Source organism: Mycetomoellerius zeteki, unplaced genomic scaffold, assembly GCF_001594055.1.
Source record: "Mycetomoellerius zeteki isolate Tzet28-1 unplaced genomic scaffold, Tzet1.0 scaffold98, whole genome shotgun sequence".
NCBI classification, from domain to species: Eukaryota; Metazoa; Arthropoda; class Insecta; order Hymenoptera; family Formicidae; genus Mycetomoellerius; species Mycetomoellerius zeteki.
The window spans coordinates 1,853,731-1,876,183 of record NW_017258021.1 but is presented as its reverse complement, the minus strand read 5'-3'; the positions used below and the strand labels follow the sequence as shown (position 1 = coordinate 1,876,183).

Below are 22,453 nucleotides of genomic sequence, written 5' to 3'. Positions count from 1 at the left end.
AGATTTACAATATTACACGAGTTAATATATGTAACCTTCAATTCTGGCAGATGTATCATCATCTGTCTCCGGCTGAGAGAAAATAAATCAATTTAATTCTTATTGTTAGTCCGCAAATTTATCAATTTATCAATTTATTTAATATATTAAAAATAATTATTCTATGTATAATTGCATTAAGTTCTATTCGGATGATGGATTCAGACATCGAAAACATCAAGGAGGAGAAAATCTCACCGCACTTTCTGAGGATTATCATTACTTATCAGTTTGGGACAGATAACGTAATTGTTTTAGAAAAAATGCTCTGTTATTCTCAAGAGAAATTTTCCAGATTTATTAAATAAACCATAATCCTCCCCTCTATAGCCATACCTTATTTACAGATTCACCACCCAATAATTTCAACAAATTTAGTTTAATTACTACATCTATTTCGTTAAAATATCGGTGAACACACATTTTTAGAAAAGATTATTATATTTTATAAATATTCTAATAAGTTAAAAAACAAAATCTACACTTATAACTGTTAAATCCACATGTTACTGAAGTAATAATAATAATAGATAACGAGAGAGAGAGATAATGTGAAATTGCATGACGATGATAATAAATTGTATAATATATACTCGCGTTAATAAAATCTAATTAGTTTTCACAAAAGTAAAAGTTACGAGAGTAATAATATTTCTAGCGAAGTTGAATCGATGAAGTGAGACTTCGGCTAATTTCTAAATATTAGACAGAATTAATATTCTAATGTGTAATAATGCAATGTTGTAAGCGACGCTGCAAACTTATTTACGCGCAGCGTTGCGTAATATTGTTTCCTGGCTCTTGTGTTTTATACATGACCACACGTGTTTGTATATGTATACTGTGCGTAAGGATTTAATAACTCGATTTGTACGTAAACTCTGCTGCTCGGTAATCAAGACGCGTACACCAAAATTAAATGTGCACGATTTTCGCGCACTATATAATTCCCTTATAATAAAAAATAATAATAATTTCCTTACAGCAAAAAATAGCAAGTTTCTTTACAAGTTTTCGAATATATTATTCGAATTATTATATTTCGAATATAAACGTTGCGAATTAATTGCGTTGCAAAGCCAAACGGAATCTGCCTTCTTTTTCTCGTAATTACATCGTCATTTTCTTGCGATATCCTAAAAGTTACATATTGAAAAATCAACACTTTTTATTCGAGTTCATTCGTTTACGACAGTAACACTTGGCCACTTCAACTCCAAACGCTCTCATGTGCTATAACTCGCATTTTTCCCCTGCAAGAAATTATCGGCTCGGGAACACCGATGCTCGGAAACATTAAAAACGCGACAACAAATCTTACTCGCGCGAGTAACGCTTTCGCGCGCATCAGTGTGACGGCGTGCGTAAGCGAGCTCGAAAGTTTTCAGAGACGAGTGCATGCGATCACCGGGTCGGATTTACGAGGACAAAGTTTTGCGACGAGAGTGCAGGCAGAAAGAAAAATGACAGCTACGGTCTCTCTGTTTTACCTGACCGAAACTGTGACATCTCGGCAGTTCAAGCGGCTCCAGGGGCACGTTTCTCTTCCTCAGGGTGGCCGCGCAGGGCGCGCCGCCACCTGGCTTACCCCACGGCGAGTAATTGGCCAGAATTTCCTGCAGCTGCAAGGGAAAAAGAATTAGGAGCATAAAGACTGACTGTTGCAGCTGAACTACAAACGTCAGCCAACGCGACTGCAGTTATATTTCGCGCAAAAAACACATTTAAAGTGTGTGCTGAATTTTTCCGTTGTGCAAGTAAAAGCTGCAATAAAACGAGGAATTTTTTTAAATTAAATTTTTACCAGTTCTCAAGAATGTCGTATAAATGTGCGACAGGATACCGCGCGTGTCTGGTATGTAAGAAATAATTGCGCTTGGGGCTCGTAAGAGATCGAAATGCGGCGTCTAGAAACGCGACGCCGCAAATTAAAGATGGCTTTTTGCGCTTAGAAAGGAAGTCGCGCGTCACCTTTTCTCCGTTTAACTTGAAGACGTTTAATGTCGATGCGATCGAGAACTCTACGGGCAAATAGGATTAACCCTGAGCGTATCAACCCTTCTCGGCAACATTGCTAACGCACTTGCATTCGACCGCGTGCACTTGCACCAGACCGCGGCTGCACCAAATTCCCGAGTAATAAGAGGGATGGGACCACGAGGTAATCCCTCGGCCTGTCTTTATTAGCATACTGGTTACACGATAAATTCCGACTCCCCCCCAGTACGCGGTAAACACAATTTAATACGGTCGACGTGTTGCATTAACGATACGAAATAATCACTGAAGCAATAATTATCCCGGGATTTTCACCGGCATAATTTCGACATGTATTTTGTGTTTGATTGAAACGGTAGCAGGACAAAGTATTACGCGACAGATATTACGGTGGACTGAATATCGCACATATATGCCCGTGTATGCCCGTGCATTTTTACGATATATTCCGTACGAATTGTTATTTTCACAGAGGATGGTAATGAATGTAACGAGCGTATGTTCTGTAAATATTTAGGATCGCCCCGATGATGATTGCGCATCATCGTTATGCTACGTCAATACCAAAATAAAATAGAAGAAGGATGAAAACCAGGTAGCGAGATTTTAAACGCCGAATATAATTGGTGTTAAAAAAATATATACGCTATCGTTCATAAATTCAGGAACATTTATAATTTTGTTGCATCTCACGAAAAATAAAAGTTATATCTGGATCGAAACAAATCGTAAAGAAAATGCATTTTTTTTAAATTTATTTTGAAGAAGAGAGAACTATAAATTTCCTTTTTATTTTCAATATTTTTGTCTTATTTTGACATGCTACACTGTAGTTTAATGAAACATCTCAAATTGAAAATTGTCAATAAAGTATTTAAAGTTTTCTAAGCTTTAAAATAGTTTTTAAAAAATTTATGCTTTTCCGCAATGATGTTAATACTGTTCGATATCGAAGGAACAATAGTAATCCAATCACTTGAGTTAAATGACATTTTGTTATTTTTAACTTCTATAATGTGTGCCAAAATGTAAATCAATCCATTTTTGTAGTTAGTTTCAAAGTAAACAACGATCATATTAATATATGCACTTACTAAATAATAAATTAAATTTGAATCAAATTTAATTAATTCTCTTGAGTTAATTGTTTAACTCCATTGTTTTAGTTAAATTAATAACATATTGAATAAAAGTAGTAGCGATCCAGAAATGATTAAAAATAACTCAAATTGAATATAATTTGATTTTATGAATTTAACAGTGAAATTTCTTGTGTAAAAATTCATTTTTACAAAATCTTTTTTAACTTGAAATGTTTTTTAATCTCAAAAGAGTTTACAGAAAAGAGAAAAAAGAGAGAGAATTTTGTTATAATGTTCTCGATTTACATAAATTTTTTCAAAAAAGAATTTGTTAACTTAACTTTTCATAAGATTTAAGAAAACTGCAAATATTATCGAACTTATGAACAATAATGTGTGATACAAAAATATATTTGAAAAAGCAATTCCCAAAAATAATTCGCGTGTTTGCTACGAAATCGTAGAAAATTCTCATCGAGATAATTAAGTTACGCCAATCAACTTAAATGAATAAATTGGCGTAACTTAATTATCTCGAAAATTTGACTGTTTATAGAATTTCCGAATCTCCGAGAGTTTGCGCTTTCTTAAACATCCGTCGTAGACATCGATTTTATTTCTAATTACGATTTATTCCCACGGTCACTTCGGAGATTACCATTAACACGACCCCGACGCCTAATGAGCTGTACAACATTTGTTACAAGTTCGTAACGAGCACACGGAACGAGACATACAGTTTATATAAAGCGCACGAGGAGAAACCGTGATAGATTATTGGGTTATCTTTCGCGGCTTGTTTCTTAAGATAGTTAGAAACGGAGATTATGTAAATCCACTTTAATGGGATAGTTTTATTACCGTTCGCTTCGTACGTAATTCCCCGCTCCGAATTCAACGACACGCTTCGCGAAACGTAGAAATAAACGCAACTAGGTCAGACACGTACTGAAATTACAGCAACATTTTCAAAACATGTCTGTAATAGGAATGAACAAAAAAAATCATCCGATGTTTAATATTGTATCGCAATTTAGTAATCACTAATTTTCATTTTGGAAAAATATTATATTTTCAAATATTTTTATCAAATAATCTTGACCGCATTTCAATGTTTATTTGCTACTGATTCTTTCATTCAGTCTAGGTCGCTTAATTACTAGTAGGGTAAAAGCAGGGATTATGAAATAGCGTTCTTTAAATTAATATTACTCCGATATAAATGCATATGAAGACTTTAAATTTACACAGAACTCTTGAGGAATATGTTAGCTACAACATCCAATAAATGAAAGTTGCCAAAATTTAAGTCCAACGTCAATATTAACAAAAAAGTAAAAAGTGAGAAAATGGGAGGTCTAAAAATGGGATAATATGGAATACCGATGAAATTTTGATCATAGTAATAAATAACACAATAAATGAAGTCCAAATTTGTTTATTTATGTAAACTGATCAAGAAAAATAGAAAACTGTTCACATTTTTATTGTATAATAACACAGAAAATATAATAGCATCATTGAACGTTATTACGCATGGACAATAAAATTAAATCTTGAATCAAATTAAATTATGACGTGCAATAAATATTAGCATCTAAAATAAACATTATTCACAAAAAGAATCAAAAAGTTATATTCTCAACCCTCGATGTATTCCACATTACCTGCATGTCGTCATATGACAAACAAAGTCTTTCCGTAGCAATAAACAAGTTTGAAATAGCAATTAATCTGCATAATATTGCTCATGCAACATTATTAAAAGCGTCTATGTAATATAAGCATTAAAAAAACTTACCTTCAGTTTGTGAGAACACTTTTTAGAAAAAGCTGCCGGATCTCCTGACGTAACGAAAATGAATAAATATTAATTGTAACAAAACGTTTGGTCGGACTGAGTTTATTGCTTGTTATGACATGTTTGGTAGCAGTTGCAACAACTTTCAGTGATTGCCGCCAGATTGCAATGTTTTGTTTAAAAAATAAGCCACTATTCCATATTAGTAGCCTATTCCATAATCCCTGCTTTTACCCTATACACAGATTGAATGTAAATGAATATTTGTTCTACGACATAACATCAGACAAATTTATGTTGCAAATACAGATAAAATAATGTGAATAACTGAGAAATATATTATTTGTTTTATCAATAAGAAGTTCGTTCCACCATTTGTTTTTAATATAAATTCTATCCTTGTTAGAATAAAGTCATCCTCTTAGAAAGAATTCCTGAGATAACAAGACAAAAATATTATTTTTGACATATTCAATCTTATCGTAATACCTATACAATATAAATATAAAATAATATTAAAACTACAATAATTCCTATTCTGCTCTCTCGAAATAAATAAGATTGGTTTATTGATTTGGGGGGGGGGGAAATAAATTTAAAAGTTTATATATTCTTACATTTTTAGAATAAATCTTTACCCAATGTTATAACGCACTCTCTAAATTCTCTTAAATAAAATCTCACTCTAAAGAATGAAAATTGAAACATGGTTTTAAAAAAATGGTTTAATTTTCAATCTTTAAAAATAAGATTTTTACAGAATGAAATTCACTCTAAAAGTTTTAAACTGTTGTCATATGTTTATGATGCTGACACCACAATATATAAGTATTTTAGGCGAAATCGATATGCTGGATTATTTTATTCTAGATTTAAAAATTTTTCATTTAAGAGTAAAACATTTCTCTTTCAATAATAAATATAACTATCTTTATATATCGATTCTATTTTATGATAGATCGAAAAATAATGGGTGCTTTATATTTATTTGATGACACAAATGTCGCCTATCTTTGTTACTCTCTGAACGTCAAGAAAGATAGAATGATGTTTGTGTCGATTTGTGTCACTAAATGGAAATGCCAACCGGTATTGAATCCGCGGAAATCTTCTCTTTAAGACTTTTAGAGTGAATCTTACCGGTCTGAAAAATAAATTTACAAAAAGATTGAAGATTAAACCACTCTTTTTCAAGACTGGCTCAATTTTTACTCTTTAGAGTAAATGTACTGATTTTCTATCAGTACATACTTGTTTGAGCAATTGCTACAATAAAATAATATACCATTCTTCTAGCAAAATATCTTCTAATTGCTTAAAGATATTGGAAGAGCAAATCTGTTTTCACTCTACTCTTCAAAACTACAAATGATATTCGACGTTATTTAAATGATGACATTGGCCAAGATAAATATTGATATCTTTGAGAATAGAGGGCAATTTTGGAAAATAGAAAGAGAAACAAATTTTCTCCTCAAATATTTTTTATATAAACAATTGAAAGATATTCTACTAAAAAATTAATACAACATTCCATTGGTAACTATTCAAGCATTGTATTCTATACGTATTCCAACAAGGATAAAATGTGTAAAAACAAATAATTGAGGGGGGCCAATTATTATTAATAAAACAAGTAATAAAATAAACAGTGTATTTCCTAGATTTCAAAATCATATTATTTTGTCTGTCTTCTGTATATTATTTCGAATGTTTAACAATCATTTCCAAAATCAAACTCGGCGTTGCTGGACTTTAATGTCTCGACTGCTTGCAATACCACGAAGGATTAATTTCCAAAGTCCGCCCGTCTTCGCCTTAATGACGTTCCGGTTCACCGAACATATCCCGAGGCCGTATCTCTCGCAGTAGACCCTTATCCGATCGGTAACAATAGCGAGGCGAGACAATGACATTAAGGGGCGGTCGGGACCGTAGGGCAAGAGGTATAAACGGCAGCAACGTGGCCATACCAGAAACGCCCATTTGTGTGACACATACTTCACGTTGCTCGCGGTGCTTTTGACGTTGTAGCTCCTCCTTCCGTCGCCTCCATAACACAGTGCCTTCCTGAACAACTCGGTGCTCGCGCTTTCTCCTTGCGTCTTCTTCGACTTCCGGCTCGTACGTCGTTTCAGGAACTTCCTGAGCCATTTACGTATCGTATCCTGGCCTAGGCAGGATAAAGGGAAAAAGAGAAACAAAAGATCGCGCGGTTGTGCACGATCACGATGCAATGTGACATGTACTCCTCAGGCATGCCAGCTTCGAATATCGAATGCCAAAATAGAGCCAGGAGCGACTTGGCACAAGTCGCATGCCGCAGCACGTGGTTCTGTCATCATTCGTTATCGATTTAACAGAATATCGCTCTTCCCTCGGGAGATACGACGCCGTTGTAGTCGACAGCGTAATAGGAGTGCCGATGCCAGGACACCGCACTGTAATCGAGACGTCCAGTTTTATATGTATATCGTTTCTCGATATAAAAAACGAGTCATGGAAAGCATCCCTCTGCTCCACCTGCAGCACAAAGTCCGGAGCTTTGTTCATTCATTCGATGGTTGAGCTACAATTTAATTCCACGTGTCTCGCCACTGCAAACAGTGCAAATCGGCGCGCGAGCGTGCACGAAACAATTGCGTAATTGGATTAGAATGCCGACATTTAAATTACGACTGTGCTATATTTCATGTTTCTTGCAGCACTTTTCAACGGTATGCTTACATTTTGAGACGTTTTTTCATTATTCACAAAAGAAAAGAAAAATGTAGGAAAATGTGTAGAACATGCGAATTGAAAAGCACAGGCTTATTGAATTCGACCGCTATAAATAATGGTGTCGCCGACTTCATATTCCGATCACGTTTAATAAATCACTTTTATCTGTCACACGAAAACAACTGTTGTATAACTTCTATTGTATATTTTATTGCTTTGTCGTGTATCAGATTGATATCTACAGCAAAATATTTTGTATTTCCTGCTTGTGCTTCTATATTTTTTTTAAATAAGACATCATTCCTCCAAGAATTTCATGTGGTCATTAAAATTGATTAAGAATTGATTAAGAAATAATCATAAGAAGCTAAATTATAAATCTACAAAAAACTTTTAATTGAAACTCTAGTTCAATATCCATCCACAATATATTCGTGCTTAATTATTAATTCATCCATTTATAATATTATTTTCGGTTAATAAATATAAATTAGATTAGCTGCCATCAAACTACGTATAATAACCTTACGTATAATAATAACTTATTGTTAGAGCTATTTTCAATTTTCAATAACATATTTAAAAACTATGAAATATATATATTTTATAAAAGAAATTGAGAAAGAATATATAAATATAAAATTATAAATATATATATTTATAATTTTTCGAAAAAAACTGTATTAATTAAATTATTAGAGATGTTTCAAAATAAAATGTCGATATTAGCAGAACCATATTTATCACGATTGCTCAGTTTTTAGCATTAAAATGTTTAAAGAAATATACAATGAGGAGCAAAAATGAGTTTCTTTTTTTATATAACTAGGTGTAGTATTTTTATAATAGGCTTTTTATAATAAGCCATTACCTAAGCTTTAAATCTTAAATCGTAAGGAATTGATCAATCATAGTCGATTATTCTTCTCACATTCGACTGTGATATTGGTCAATTTCTTACGGCTTAAGACTTAAAAAGCTTAGGTAATGGCTTATTGTGGAAAATCTATAATACTATTGGATAGTAGGTGAGATGACGATGCCACGGATGGCGTGCTTATCTACATCCAGCTAAAGCTTTAGATATACCAAAGTAGCGCAATCCTTTTATCTGAGCCGAAATGCCGACAACTTTCCTATTGGCTATTTCGACCGCCATTTTGAACCTAGTGGACTGTAGACCAATAAACGCTTAATATTATTGGTATATGATATGGTTAGTAAATAGAAAATGGAGGACCTTTGCGCTACTTTGGTATATCTAGAGCTTTACATCCAGCTATACCAAAAAAAGAACTCATCTTTGCTCTTTATTATTACATACAGTTCACATCCCGTTTACTAAATTGCTTTAATATATTATAATTTTAAAAAATTTACGTTTAAAAAGTTGCAAACAAGAGCTATTTTATTGTATTTTGGCATGTTGTAACTACAATATGTGATTCGAGAAATTTTATTGCAAAATTAAATATGTCGTTAAGACTTCCAAATCTCTTGAAAGAAATTTATTATGTTGATTATGGTTAAAAAAATATTTATGATTAATAAAAAAAAAAGATCTATTGTATATCAAAGCTATGACTTATGTGTGCCATTAAAGACTCATCAAATATTTTTTAATTGTGTTATCCAAATTTGAAGATTTTTCAGGTCGCTGAATACTAATCTGATACCAAAATTGAAAAAAATTTAAAGAGATTGCAAAATTCACACATTCTTTTTAAGGGTTAAAAAAATCGTAATAATATACTTGAGTTTGATTGCAATAAAACAACACTTCTACAGCATATCACATATTACAAATATAATAAGTACAAAAAAACAATAAAATAGGTGAAATAGCTCTTCTTGCAACTTCAATAAGTTTCTTAAAATTGTGACGTGATAAAGCAATTTGACAAAAGAAATCGTTCAGTGTCTAAGAACTTATGGGAAACGATTACCTTTGTTGCGTGCATTTATTAAACAAAGAAACAAATCTATAAATCATCTGTTTGTAGACAATGTATATATAAAACCTAGTTTAGATTGATATTCAATAATCCAGTTGAGTACTTATGTATATACAGAACGGAATAGATGTGCTTTATTTTGTGATCCCTGCATTCAGATATGGATTTACCTATGAACAAACGCGCACAAACTATAACACTTCCCACGGCCTATAAATAAGCTGCAAATGCACTCAACGGTACAATTGACCATAAAACCGAGTCCCAGATACGAACTTCCGAGCTGTTGATTGCATCCGAGAGGCCGAAATACGAAAAAATAGGATCGCAGAAGTGAGGAAAAAAAACCGGGGCAGTTATTCTCTGCAAATAACAGTACTTATACCGACACGATATCTACATACTATACCGATTAAAACTGTCTCGGTCTCTGACACGATTTTGCAGCTTTTTAACTTTACAGCTCTTGCACACTTTGCTCTTATCGGCCTTCTATTAGTAAGAAGTGTTTCCGTCATATAACGCGATATATTGACGCTATTTTCTCTGAATGCGATGAAAAAAGACAATAACCGAGTTTTATAAAATTAAAATCAATAGTAGAATAAAAGTCAAAAGCTTTTCGCTTGCACGTGCAAACGCGTGATGACGTAGTAGAATTAAACATGCAAAGTGCCAAGCGAAGCAATGTCGCTAAAATGATAGGCCGCGCTGAGAGAAAGCCATAATAATGTTCTTCAAACGATTGCTAATATTCTCAAATATAAAGTTCAATGAATAATCATTCCAACTTTCATTTTCTTGGAATTGATTAAAGTTTTAATGTTAGATTTTCCTATTTGAAATCTCAAAAAATACTAGCTAAATCTAAAAGTGACTCACTGTGTTTGATACTGACTGGCCAACATATCAAGAATCAATTTTTGAATTAATAGTAATGTTTACGATATGGTGCTTTGTGATCACGGTGAACGTCCTTATTTTCGGGATAATTAATTATAATCTTAAAGTTTTTTGATAAATTAGTTTTCCATATTCTTTATTTCAATATTTCCAATATTTCCTTTCTTTTTTCTTTTTCTTTCATTCTTATTTGGGTTTAATTTCTGGCACTTATATTCTCGATGTAGGGGAGCTCACCATGACAAAATAACTTTTATTCACAGTTTATATATGTTAGTTTGTGTTGTCTCTGAAAAAGGCTCAAAAGTGAGCCGAAACATATAAGCGTGTTTAGTAGAATAAAGAGGTTTTACGCTTTATGGGTGTATTATTTGCGCGACGTCTTCTGCGCTTGCCTCCTATTGCCCTTATTCTTTCCAATTTCTATTTTTATAGTTATTTATTGCTATAATATTAATAAAATAATTATTACATATTTATAATTTTATATACCAAAAAATATATATATAGTTGTGGTACCGAAAATGAATTTCATAGGTCGTTTTTTTTTCTATGAAATAGTTATTTTCAGTGCCAATTATATATTTCTTATTTTTTTGGTATGTAGAACTAAATATAATAATAATTATTATTATAGCAATAACAACTATAAAACATGGGGCTTCTAACAATAACTATTTCACCATGCAATTATAACACATGCATCACAACTGCTTTCCTCTCAGTGTGCTGTAGCTTGTACCATCAAGCCGTGTGCATTACAGGCATCAAAGGATACCCGCTTTCGTTCCCTCCAATTGATCTCCTCCACTATTAGAGTCCGATATAAGCTCAGCGCAAGCTGTGCAGTAATACTATTCAATCGAACAAGCGGAGAGAGATATAGGCGGATTCGTCACCAAGTCACGTAGTGATCAAATATAAATTTTATATCGGCTCGCAGGAGATAGTGGCGAAATCGAAAGACAGACAGGCTCGCGTAGACTATCGATTTCGATGCCGAATTCGCTGCCGAGCACCGATTTGGTACCACGATGCACGTCACTCAAGGGAACAAGCCGATCAATACCTCGTCTTACGATCAATAACAACCGAAGCTGACAGCACGATCGTATTGTAAATGCGACCCAAGATGCGCGTAAACGAGGGATCGATCTCAGGTTTACGGCGGTACCGTCTCGTCCTCTCGACGGTGCTTTTTCCTCGTTCAAAGGTGAGACGTACTTCTCGCGCGAATCAAAGGGGAGAAAGAGCTACGTGCTTGTGACTATGATTATTACGATTTCTCGCGTGCCATCACGGTGCAAGGACGATGATCCACGGAACGCGCGAGCGACGGCGGAATTCTCGCTGAACCGATTACATTCTTACGTACGGCGCTTCAACGCGGTCGGCCACCCCCTCGCAACTACGGGTACACGCGACTGCCGACCCTCGTGCGATCCAAGGAGGGTTGCGGTAGTCGCCGACGTCCCGACGTTTCGCCGGCATACCAGCGCACGATTTTCGCTACGGACATGCACGCGTTGGTTGCCGTGTGCTGCCGTCGTTATCTATGCCGCTATACCTATTACCTACCTTTCAACCTTCGACTTCCGACCCCCCTTAATCAGGAGCGTATAAGCGACCGACGGCCCACCCGCGAATAATCGCTGCGCGAGGTGCTCCGGGAATGTCGGAAGTACTCTTCGATACGTGAAGGGAGGTAAAGTGCAGAGGTACCACCAATTATTAAGAACTAAGTCCGTAATTTGAATTACTTCGAGTTTAAAATATGTATTTATCAATATATTCGCTTCTCAATATCCGCTATTTTATATATTTGTTAATAACAATTAATACATATATTATAATACAAGAATATACTATACATATAATATAGGAATACATATATTATAATATACTTGAAATTTTTTTAGTATTATTTAAAATTATTCCATATTATATTTAAATAAATTCTTATATTATCGGTTATCGTCAATTGCATACTTTTACTATAACATGTCGTATTTCTGCCAAGAAATTTTTTTCGATATTATAAGCGATTCGTGTCGACAGTATTACGCGCAGTTACTGTACATATTCACGCATACACGCATAAAATAAAACGAGCAAAAATATTTAGAAAAAGAATATGAAAGCAACGTGGTACAAAAGTTTCATTGATAGCGGACTTCTGATTTTACATTTATTATACACCAGCGACACATATGTATCCTCAGAAAAATCAATTAAATGAGAAATGTAAATTCTCTCATGTCATTCACATACTATCAAAAAATTTTTTTCTCACAACTTATACAAGCGTAATCGCATATTTATATTGAAAAATTACTCAACGACTCAAGCAATTACGTGTTTGTTTTTAAAAATTTCATAAAATGAAACTATACTGAAAGGGTAAAAGATTAATGATGTTATTAATGAGATATTATTAAAAATAGTCAAATCTGAAGTTTTCAAGATTATCAAGTGATTGTGGTAAATCCGAACGGGGACAACTAAAGAGTATATATAATAGATTATTGATTGTTTGATATATAAATTCATATATCTCCATAAGACCATAATGCATAATTCATAATACATTTAATTTATGATCTATTATACAAATGTTTTGTAAATAACAATATATCCTTTTAAGGCGTAATAATGTTATGTAAGTATAGAATTTCTAAATTCCTTTGATAAATTTTAGAATAAATTCTTCATATTAAATAAAAAATTCATATAAAATTATGTTCCAAAAATGTGTAAAAAGTTATCATTAACCTTCTGAGGACCAACATGTTTTTGATCGACTTTTTTATTTTAAGAGCTAGAACTTTTTTGTCAATATCATGGGGTTGAGTAGCGAAAAAGATCGTACCACTGTCAAGTCTCTAAAGGGGCCTCCGGTCCTCTAGAGGTTAAAAGATTAGATTCAACAAAATTTTGAACTGATAAAATCTAATCAATATCAAGTTATAATTAATAAGAGATTTTCAAAGTACTTTTCTGTTTGAATTTTTAAAATTTTTATCTGTAGGAATATTTATATTGTTGATTACGTTATACATGTAAAAATAAAGAGAGTTTTATCAACATATTTTTGATACTTGTAAAACTATTCATAACTTTCATGGGACTTTTGAAAAGATGCGACAGTCAAATTGTTGTTAGTATTTGCATTCAATCGAATGGAATCGAGATTTTCTTATGAATTGTGACTTAATATTAATCACATCTCATTAGTATTAAAAATGTTATCGTTAGTTGTACCTACTTTTTTAATTTTATTTTTTATCAAATTAATAATATTATTTTTAATATTAATTATATTTTTATTTCATCCAATTTCAAATATAAGTTTATGTGAACTTTGTCGTTAATTATTGTAATATTAAGAATTTAGAAATTTATCGAAAAAATATGAAAACATCGTGTATATATGATGTATACTGCTGAGAACTGTATTTTATATTAGCTATCACCACTCACACATGAAGACTTAAACACGGATATATACATAATAGAAATGTAATTTTTTAAAATTAAAATTATATATCGTCTTGTCATAGATATATATGTATAGTCCACATATCTATGAAACATATCAAAGTAATAATAAATCACGAAATTAATGTATTACATTACAAGTCAATTTCTGTCTAATTTCCGTCAAAATATTAACAGTTACATAAACTTTCATAAAGCTTTTGGATCTTTTGATATTCATAGCCCGTTCTAATATTCAAGACTGTCTTAAAAAGTACAGTTTTAGGATATTATAAATCAATCAACAAGAATCGTATTAACATCTGAACATATTAAATTACCGTCTGGTGAAATAAGAATAGACTATGTGTACGTTTACACCGTGCGCTTAGTCTGCGACCTATACGATAGGTGTCTTTGTTTAATATACAGGATAAACAAAGACATCTATCGTATAGGCCGCGGTCTAAATGCACGGTGTAAACGTAGCCTATGAATACCGATTTCGGTGCTGCTGCGAACATTTTTTACATTTTTGCATCCTCTCTCTCCTCGCTTTCTCTTTCTCTTTCTCTCTCATCGGATGGCCCACAAAATCCCACACGAACGAGATGGTTATCAAAATCTATCGACTACATATCATTGGCGCGGCGCCCTTTTTTTCTCCCCATGCCAAAAGTTCAGCGGACTATTGATTCATCAGCATACAAAACGTTATACGCCGCTCGCGCCCAGCGTATACGTACCTCTATTTCCAATTTTATTAATCTCTTCAATCTGCCGCTACAATTTTTTTTTATTTTTTTTCTGCTAAACCGTATATCTCGCCATCGATTTGTTGCGACTACGATACGCACGTGAAAATAATTCTGTCGTTACGGTCGTGATGATCTTATTTTTACGTTAACTAAAGAATATGATTTGTACGAGACACACACATTTATACAATATATGTATATATCTACTTAAAAATTTATTTGTGAGAAATATATTTATTTTACTGAAACAAATCTTTATTTAAATGGCGGTGAAATAAAATAACAAATATGCCATCTATTTTATTTTTTTTACAATTAATGAAATATATTTTACAAAAATGTATATTTCGTCGTCATAATCAAATGTTTTCATAACAAATAAATATCGAAGAACCCATACAGCACAGAAATTTGCAGGAATATCGCTGCAAAATCTCTGCAATATTGCTGTAACATGCAATGTTGCGTCAGTGTTTCTGCAACTTTTGTGCAACTTTGTGCTGTAGGGGAAATGTCAAAGTATTGCAAAGCAAACGTTACTTACGTCGTAACATTTGTTTCGTAATATTTTGACATTTTTTTCTCAGGGTCATCACACGAATGACAGTCCATGTCCATGCCTTGTCTTTGGATCTAATGGACCCACGACATCGCAATTAAGGATTAAACAGAGGTAAAACGATACATCATGCACAATATACGCTTTGCGGAGAGATTAAAATGCATTCAAAGAAATGCTATTGGGTCTATTTGTGTCATTCTACCCTTTTTTTACGTCTAATGAACGATAAAAATAGAATGACACAAATAGCGCTAATAGTGTTTCTACAAATATTAGAATAGATCTGTTGCTTGCACTTCTTGCACTCAGTATTTTTGCCTTTTTTTCAACGTTTGAATATATTTTTATCTTGTAAGTGTAAAATTTTTAGAGATTAATTTTGAAGCAACGCGAATAAATTAACCTATTAAGACACTCCCCGTATCATCAATTATTGATATTGATTTGTTTTTTATTGCTACACTGGAACTTTCCTTCCATTTTCGCCAAATATCAAACATATATTATCTACTTCATTTTAAATACAAAAAGTATAATACTACCTAGTTCAGTTATAAAAAAACAGACCTATTTTCTAATAATAATATTATAATGACTCAATAATAATAAATAAATATAAATTAATAATAAGGGCTACGAGCCAATTAATGATATATTTAAATATTGATTTAAGAGAATTCTTTAAAAATTTAATACGTACTCTCTGATATGAGATTACATGATTTCTTTAATAATTTACAAATATTATTACCAAAATTATTTCTAATGTAAAAAAAGTGAATGTAGAATAATTATGACGCTTCATCTCGCCCGCGTGTATTAAATAATAATAATATTATAATGGCTCAATAATAATAAATAAACGTAAATTAACCTATTTTCCATCCGAGGCCGGTTCCAATTTCCAATCAAATCCGCAACCATGTCCGCAACATGGCTACCTCGGATATCACGTGACCAATGGATGGCGCCCCCTTTCTACGTCTCGTGTATGTACATCTTGTAAATGTAAACACCGGCCAAGTTCCACTAATTTGGTTTGATGCGTTCGCGTTGCTTGACGTGCACAAGTGCACAAGTTGCCGGCGTGGCGACGTGAACGTGTCTTGTTGTATTACATTATCATCATCGCACGAATTAACAATGTTGGTGCTCCTAATTGCGATATGCATCCTTTCCGGCGTGCATGCCACGAAACTCGAGCGGGTGCACGACAACGAACTCCTGAATCTTATAAAAGTCGAAAAATATGTGATCGTTCTATTTAGTAAGTTTCTTTTTTTTTTCTTTGTTTTTCTTGAATTCTAAAATTTTTTGAGGGAAAAGGAAATATTGCTTGCAAAGACTCTAATTATTTGTATATATTATTTATATTTTATTTACATAGTCCTGATTATATATTTTATATTTTTATGATGCAAATTAGAGTCTATCAATACAAGGCTTTATGATCTTATGAATGTTGTAGCTTTTAATTTTCAACATAAATTTGTTTCAAACAATGATCTTGAAAGCACATGTACATATTCACTATAATTAATCTCTCGCAATAAGCTAAACAATTCTGCTTGTTATTTTTTATAATGTTACTTAAGCTATGGTTTTCTCAACTATATATGATAACAATCTTAATTACCCTCATTATTATAATTTATAATTACTAATGATAATAATCTCATTTGCAGCAACTAGCGCGGATTGTACAAATTGCAATAATTATGAAAAGAAGTTGGCTCACTTGCGTGAGGATCTCGTGGATGTCATGTCTGCGTGGGTTGTTAAGGCTATTGATAGTCAATTACTCCAATTATATAGTAATGATAGAGAACCTGTTCTAATATTTTTCCGACATGGGCTTCCTTTGTTATATGACGGTATGGATTTGACAAGAAATAGAAATTACATTTAGATGTTTTACTCATTTAATTTTGTGATAATACATTGTGCTTTATTATCCCGTATACATTGTGATATGTCTACATATATTTTTATTTCTGAGCGTGCTTATAGATCTATGATTGTACTATAGACTTTTTCATGTTGCATCTTCTTCCACAGGACCTTTGGAGGACGAAGACATTATAACTACGTTTACGGAAAATAAAGCACCTACAGTAAAGGAACTTACAGACGATACATTTGAGCATTTAACTCAAGCAAGCACTGGTGCTACGACTGGCGATTGGTTCATTATGTTGTAAGTCTCAATCCTTATTTCTACATTTATAGTAATCATTTAATTTGTTTTATAAGTAACGGCAGTACGTATACTAATCATGGCTTATAATATCAGTTACAGCACGGACTGCGTACAATGCTTACGCACAATGGCAAAATGGGAAATGGTCGGTGCCAAGCTTAAACATAAAGTAAATGTAGCACTTGTTAATAAAGCCACAACTGGGATTTCCACAGCCAGGAGATTTAACATTTATAATACGCCAAAATTTATACTGTAAGCACATATATATATATATATATAAATCAATGTTTGATATCTTGAATATTATATAAACACACTGTGAGATAAGCACAAATTGAAAAGTATAACTGACATATAGTATATTAATACGTTCTACTCATACAGTTTTAGGCATGGGAAAATATATCGGTATGATGTAGGAACACATGATGTTGCTTCTTTTGTAGCATTCGCCAAAGAAGAATACAAAGATATAAAACCAGAAGAAGTACCTCCACTTCCAAGCTATTTGTAAGTTTAAAGAAATACATAATTACTTAAAAATGTTTCATTTTAACTTATTTGTAAATTTATACATTAATGTATTATTTTTCTAGCGATGAATACACAAAAGTAATTATAACGTTTCTCTATGATAATCCGTGGATACTCAAGCTAGCTAGCATTTGCATTGGGGTGCTGGTTATTGTTCTAGCAACTATTAAATGTATGCAATCAGATGAAAAAGAAGATAAAGAGGATAAAGAAGACTAATAAGTACATTCGAGATTTGCCAAAAATACAATATGAATGTTTCTCTGTACAGACTATTGTTTATAATACTAAAAATGACTTTTGAGTGTACATTAAATTATTATACATGTGTAAAAAGTTAATTTTAAACTTACAAGGGAAGTTTCACAACTGTCCGGAACCGATTTGATTTTCCATAATATGTTGTTAAACAAAAATCTAAGAGAGACGTATTTTTTTATATGTGCACTAACTCATGTTTAAGGGGTGAAACACCCCTTTGAAAAAAAAACGGTATTTCTATTTCGAGCCGAATACCATCGGAAGTATAAAAGATGGAAAAAAAACTTTTAAACAAAAGTTGTATTTTTTTTGTTAAAATTGTTAACAAAAAAGTTAAAAAAAATTTTTTTTCTTCACAACATTGAAGTACTTTTGAAACCGTACAACTTTTGTTTAAAAATTTTTTTCCATCTTTTATACTTCCGACTGTATTCGGCTCAAAATAAAAATACCGTTTTTTTTTTCAAAAGAATGTTTCACCCCTTAACATGAGTTAGTGCACATATAAAAAAATACGTGTCTCTCTCTTAGATTTTCGTGTTTAACAACATATTTCATGGAGAATCAAATCAGTTCCGGATAGTTGTGAAACTTTCCTTATTAATAATATTTTTATAAATGTACATCTCTTTGTGAGAAGTATTTTTTTAATATTTATCACATTGTAAATTGATGAAATAACTGAGAAATTTGATTATTTCATCACGCAAAAATATAATTACGAAATTTAATTTAATAGTACAATATTAAAAGTATATTTGATAATTGAAATTATTTTAAAGATAGAAAATATGATTTTTAGTATAACAATCTAATATACACAAATATTTGCACATTAGTTCTATATAAAGAATATATTTTTTTACTTGAAATATATTCAAAAAGTTATATAGTAAGTAATGATACAGAGAGAATGTGTATAACAGCAACAAATTTAAGAAAGGCAAAGCGGTATTAGGGAGTTTTTGCAATAACATGAATCCAAATACAGTGAACGCTAAAGTCACGCTATCCTTTTCTTCATTAGTTAAGAAAAAGATAACTTGACTTTAGCATTCACCATACCTGGATAAACGGCGGTATTACAAAAACTCCCTATTAATTAAATTTGCTTGAGAATATCTTAAATGAATCGCTTGTTTCAGAATAGATTCGTATCTGTTTTGTTAAGAAAAGATTTTATTGTCAAGTTATTAGTCACAATGCATTCCATTATTGTATAATGTTATATTATATCTGTTACTACAAATTTTATTGCTGCTTTTTTTACATGTAATTTTTTTATGAGCAATCATGTGAGTTACACTTTATTAAAAAGAAAACAGAAAAACACATAATTAGATTGTACAAAAATATCTGTATTATTTTTTACAGAAATATATCTTTGATGCAAAAAATTTAAAACCAATTGAAATTCCTTGAAATTCCAATCTTCAAATGAATCACTTAATTGAATTTAATAGCAATTTCCCATTAACGTGCAACAATATAAATTTTATTGAAGACAGTTCTATATCAAGCTTTGACAATTTATATCAATTTATATTTTCATAATATTATCTGAAAGTGATCTTCTAAACTTTAAAATTTGCACATTGTATAATAAATTTAAATGTAAATTTATAAAAGCAACATTGTTCTTCCATAGTACAGTAACTTGTTTAGCTTAATTATCTTTTCTTTAGGTTTTATAACACTCTAAATATGCTTCGAATAATTAAAGAATAAAATTCATGAGGCACGATATTGTGATAAAGTTATATTGTGATATTATTACTAATTAAGTTATTTAATCTGTTTTTGAAACTCGGAAGTTTAAACTTCATTAGTGTAATATAAATTTGCTGCTGATGATGACTGCATTCCATTATTCACTGCAAGTATTGAAATATAATGTACGTAACGTGAACTATATGTATATATAGATTTTCAGTACTCGCAGTAAATAATAGAATGAAGCCAATATTAAAAAATTTTAACTCTGATAAAATTATTTAAATCAATATAAAATATATATAATGCATAGTAGTTTAATTTTGTTATGCAACTTAATGTATCACATACGTGATAAGCGTAACCTACGTATAAATTCATATAAATTTAAGGAAACAGCTAAACAAACTATTAAAATTATAATAAAACTACAATAAAATACACATCAAGATATTAATCACATCATATTATTAAAGAAAAACTAAATTAAAAGATAAAGATTTCTATAATGTAAAACTCAATTACTTACTTAAATGCCATTTTAATATCACAACAAACCTAGCATTGTGAAAATATATAACAAATAAGTTCCATGTTTGCTAGTTTAAAAATTGTACTCATTTCTTATATAGCCATTTTGGTCTCGTTTCTTACAAATAAAAGGCAATTTGTATTCATATTAAATATTGTCAACTGCTACATTTATCCTGAAAACAGTTGATGGATTAGCTAACGCTATTCTGATACTGTTTTCAAACTTTTCTTGTATCGATGAGAATTCCATCATATTACTAGGTTTGGAATCGATCCAAAATCCATCAAATTCATAAAATAGATAACAATAAAACTGATGAAAGGCACGAATCGTCGGCAAGGTCTTCGAGGAATTATATATATGAGTCTTAGCACTGCCGTCTCTTAACAACTTCAGAGCCATGCTTGTGAGATTTATACCGACTATAGCAAATGCATATCCATAACGTGGATGATTTGAATGGGACAATACATGCGTAGCCATGCTAGGATACTCTTGAGCAAAGTAAACAAGATTCTCTAATCCTAGGATTCCCATCCCACGAAAGTCTGTCTTGGGATCATCCCCCTGAAAGCCGATCTCCTGCCATTGCTTGGTTACTCTCGCATCCAGGGGCTCGTATGGCATCAGTAGGTTCCATAACTTCAGTAGCTTTTGCTCGTGTTCCGGATTATCCACGCTGTACGGCATCTTCCTAAGCTCTTCACACTCCACGCAGAGCTGACGGTAACCCCAAATCAGTTCCACGCATTTACCAAATGTCTTGGCAAAATCTGGATGTGCCGTGGGATTGATTTTTTTCGTCACCAGCACGGTCCTGATGGCATCCTCCAGAATCTTGCGCTCCGTTTTCGTCGTTATCCCTCGGTGATCAGCAATGTCATTCAAGTAAGCTACGAGGGTCCTAATATTCGCGTTGCGCGACTGCTCAAGAGTCTCCTCGACTGCGAAAGCGCGCGGCGCTCCGGACGGCTGTCCGTAACAGATCCTCTGCAACTCGCACATCTGCGTGGTGTGGTGCAAGAACCATTTTATCAAGGGCCTGAAGTACCAGCACACCAGAGCCCAAAAGTACCTGAACATGCCTGCCCGATCAAAGATAGTGACGGTCGTCTGTCAGAAAGCGTCCCTCTAAAAGCGCCGTATTGTCACCGTGTTACTCTGTACTGTAGTGGACGTCATTTCGTTTCGACTATTTATTTTCATATCACTATGTAAATATAAATAGCGCTGTATAAATATCAGTAGAGAATTCGATATAACCTCGCCAACATCACGTCTTACCACTTTCTCTCTCTCTCTTCCTCTCGAGCGTTTCACCACTGAATACGAACGCGCAGGCAGTATAATTTAGAATTTATATCAATAATTTCCATTATGCGCTTGACGTCAATATATTATGCCTTCACACTTTACGTCTGACGTTACTTCGGACATCGAACGTCGGACGCCAAAGTCACATCTAGGTATTTTCGTATACCGTGATCGTTGCTAAACGTTAAGAATCGAAAGAAGTTTATCCAAAGATTTTTCAAGAATGCAAGAAAGGTTTCATGTAATTATTTATAATTAATCTATATAATTCTTTGTATTTCAGATTATAAATATTTAGATTTGATTTCATGCTCGCATCCATTTTTAAATTGTATTAATTGTTTCTTCAAATTAGTCAATTCTCTATTACCATCAAAATAGCAAATTAGAAAAAGTTAAATAATAAATAGAATATAAATAATTTAATATGTAATATTTATATATACAGCCTTATATATAATAAATAGTTACCAATGAACATGTTATGCGGGGTTTACAATAGAAGTCGTAGCGGTCATAGGATCTTAAGTTATAGAAAATTGACCAATCAGAGTCGATTATTCTTCTCATATTCGACTGTGATTGGTTAATTTTCTA

At 32.4% G+C, this 22,453-nt stretch overlaps 3 protein-coding genes across 4 annotated transcripts in view; 1 reads left to right on the top strand and 2 right to left on the bottom strand.

Moving 5' to 3' along the window:
• LOC108730856 (uncharacterized) overlaps positions 1-12,155 on the bottom strand; it is a 33,230-nt gene extending 21,075 nt beyond the window's left edge. Inside the window, exons 1-3 of the mRNA XM_018460784.1 lie at positions 12,078-12,155; positions 6,922-7,443; positions 1,530-1,661 (exon numbers count right to left, since the gene is read on the bottom strand). Coding sequence (XP_018316286.1) covers positions 1,530-1,661; positions 6,922-7,074 — 285 coding nt within the window. The 5' untranslated portion in view covers positions 7,075-7,443; positions 12,078-12,155. The remainder of the gene's footprint in view (positions 1-1,529; positions 1,662-6,921; positions 7,444-12,077) is intronic.
• Positions 1,155-18,324, top strand: LOC108730855 (uncharacterized). The gene is made up of 7 exons (XM_018460783.1): positions 1,155-1,169; positions 16,422-16,563; positions 16,982-17,170; positions 17,355-17,493; positions 17,590-17,751; positions 17,884-18,009; positions 18,096-18,324. Exons 2-7 carry the CDS (start codon positions 16,440-16,442, stop codon positions 18,250-18,252), a joined length of 897 nt encoding a protein of 298 aa, XP_018316285.1. The 5' UTR covers positions 1,155-1,169; positions 16,422-16,439; the 3' UTR covers positions 18,253-18,324.
• Positions 18,325-20,610: 2,286 nt separating this feature from the next.
• On the bottom strand, positions 20,611-21,992 carry LOC108730893 (ELMO domain-containing protein 2). 2 transcript variants are annotated; one of them, XM_018460840.1, is made up of 2 exons: positions 21,827-21,992; positions 20,611-21,752 (listed from the first exon to the last, which is right to left on the bottom strand). In XM_018460840.1, exon 2 carries the CDS (start codon positions 21,623-21,625, stop codon positions 20,687-20,689), a length of 939 nt encoding a protein of 312 aa, XP_018316342.1. In that variant the 5' UTR covers positions 21,626-21,752; positions 21,827-21,992; the 3' UTR covers positions 20,611-20,686. The 2 variants fall into 2 exon arrangements, with proteins under 2 accessions (XP_018316342.1, XP_018316343.1); XM_018460841.1 differs by having other exon boundaries at positions 20,611-21,734; positions 21,827-21,844.
• Positions 21,993-22,453: the final 461 nt, after the last annotated feature.

Excerpts from the sequence above, each read along its gene's own strand:
- LOC108730893 (XM_018460840.1), bottom strand. The coding sequence starts at position 21,625 with ATGTTCAGGTACTTTTGGGCTCTGGTGTGCTGGTACTTCAGGCCCTTG.
- LOC108730855 (XM_018460783.1), top strand. The coding sequence starts at position 16,440 with ATGTTGGTGCTCCTAATTGCGATATGCATCCTTTCCGGCGTGCATGCC. Across the intron at positions 17,171-17,354 it reads GCTTCCTTTGTTATATGACG|GACCTTTGGAGGACGAAGAC; the intron begins GTATGGATTTGA and ends CTTCTTCCACAG. Across the intron at positions 17,494-17,589 it reads GGCGATTGGTTCATTATGTT|TTACAGCACGGACTGCGTAC; the intron begins GTAAGTCTCAAT and ends TTATAATATCAG.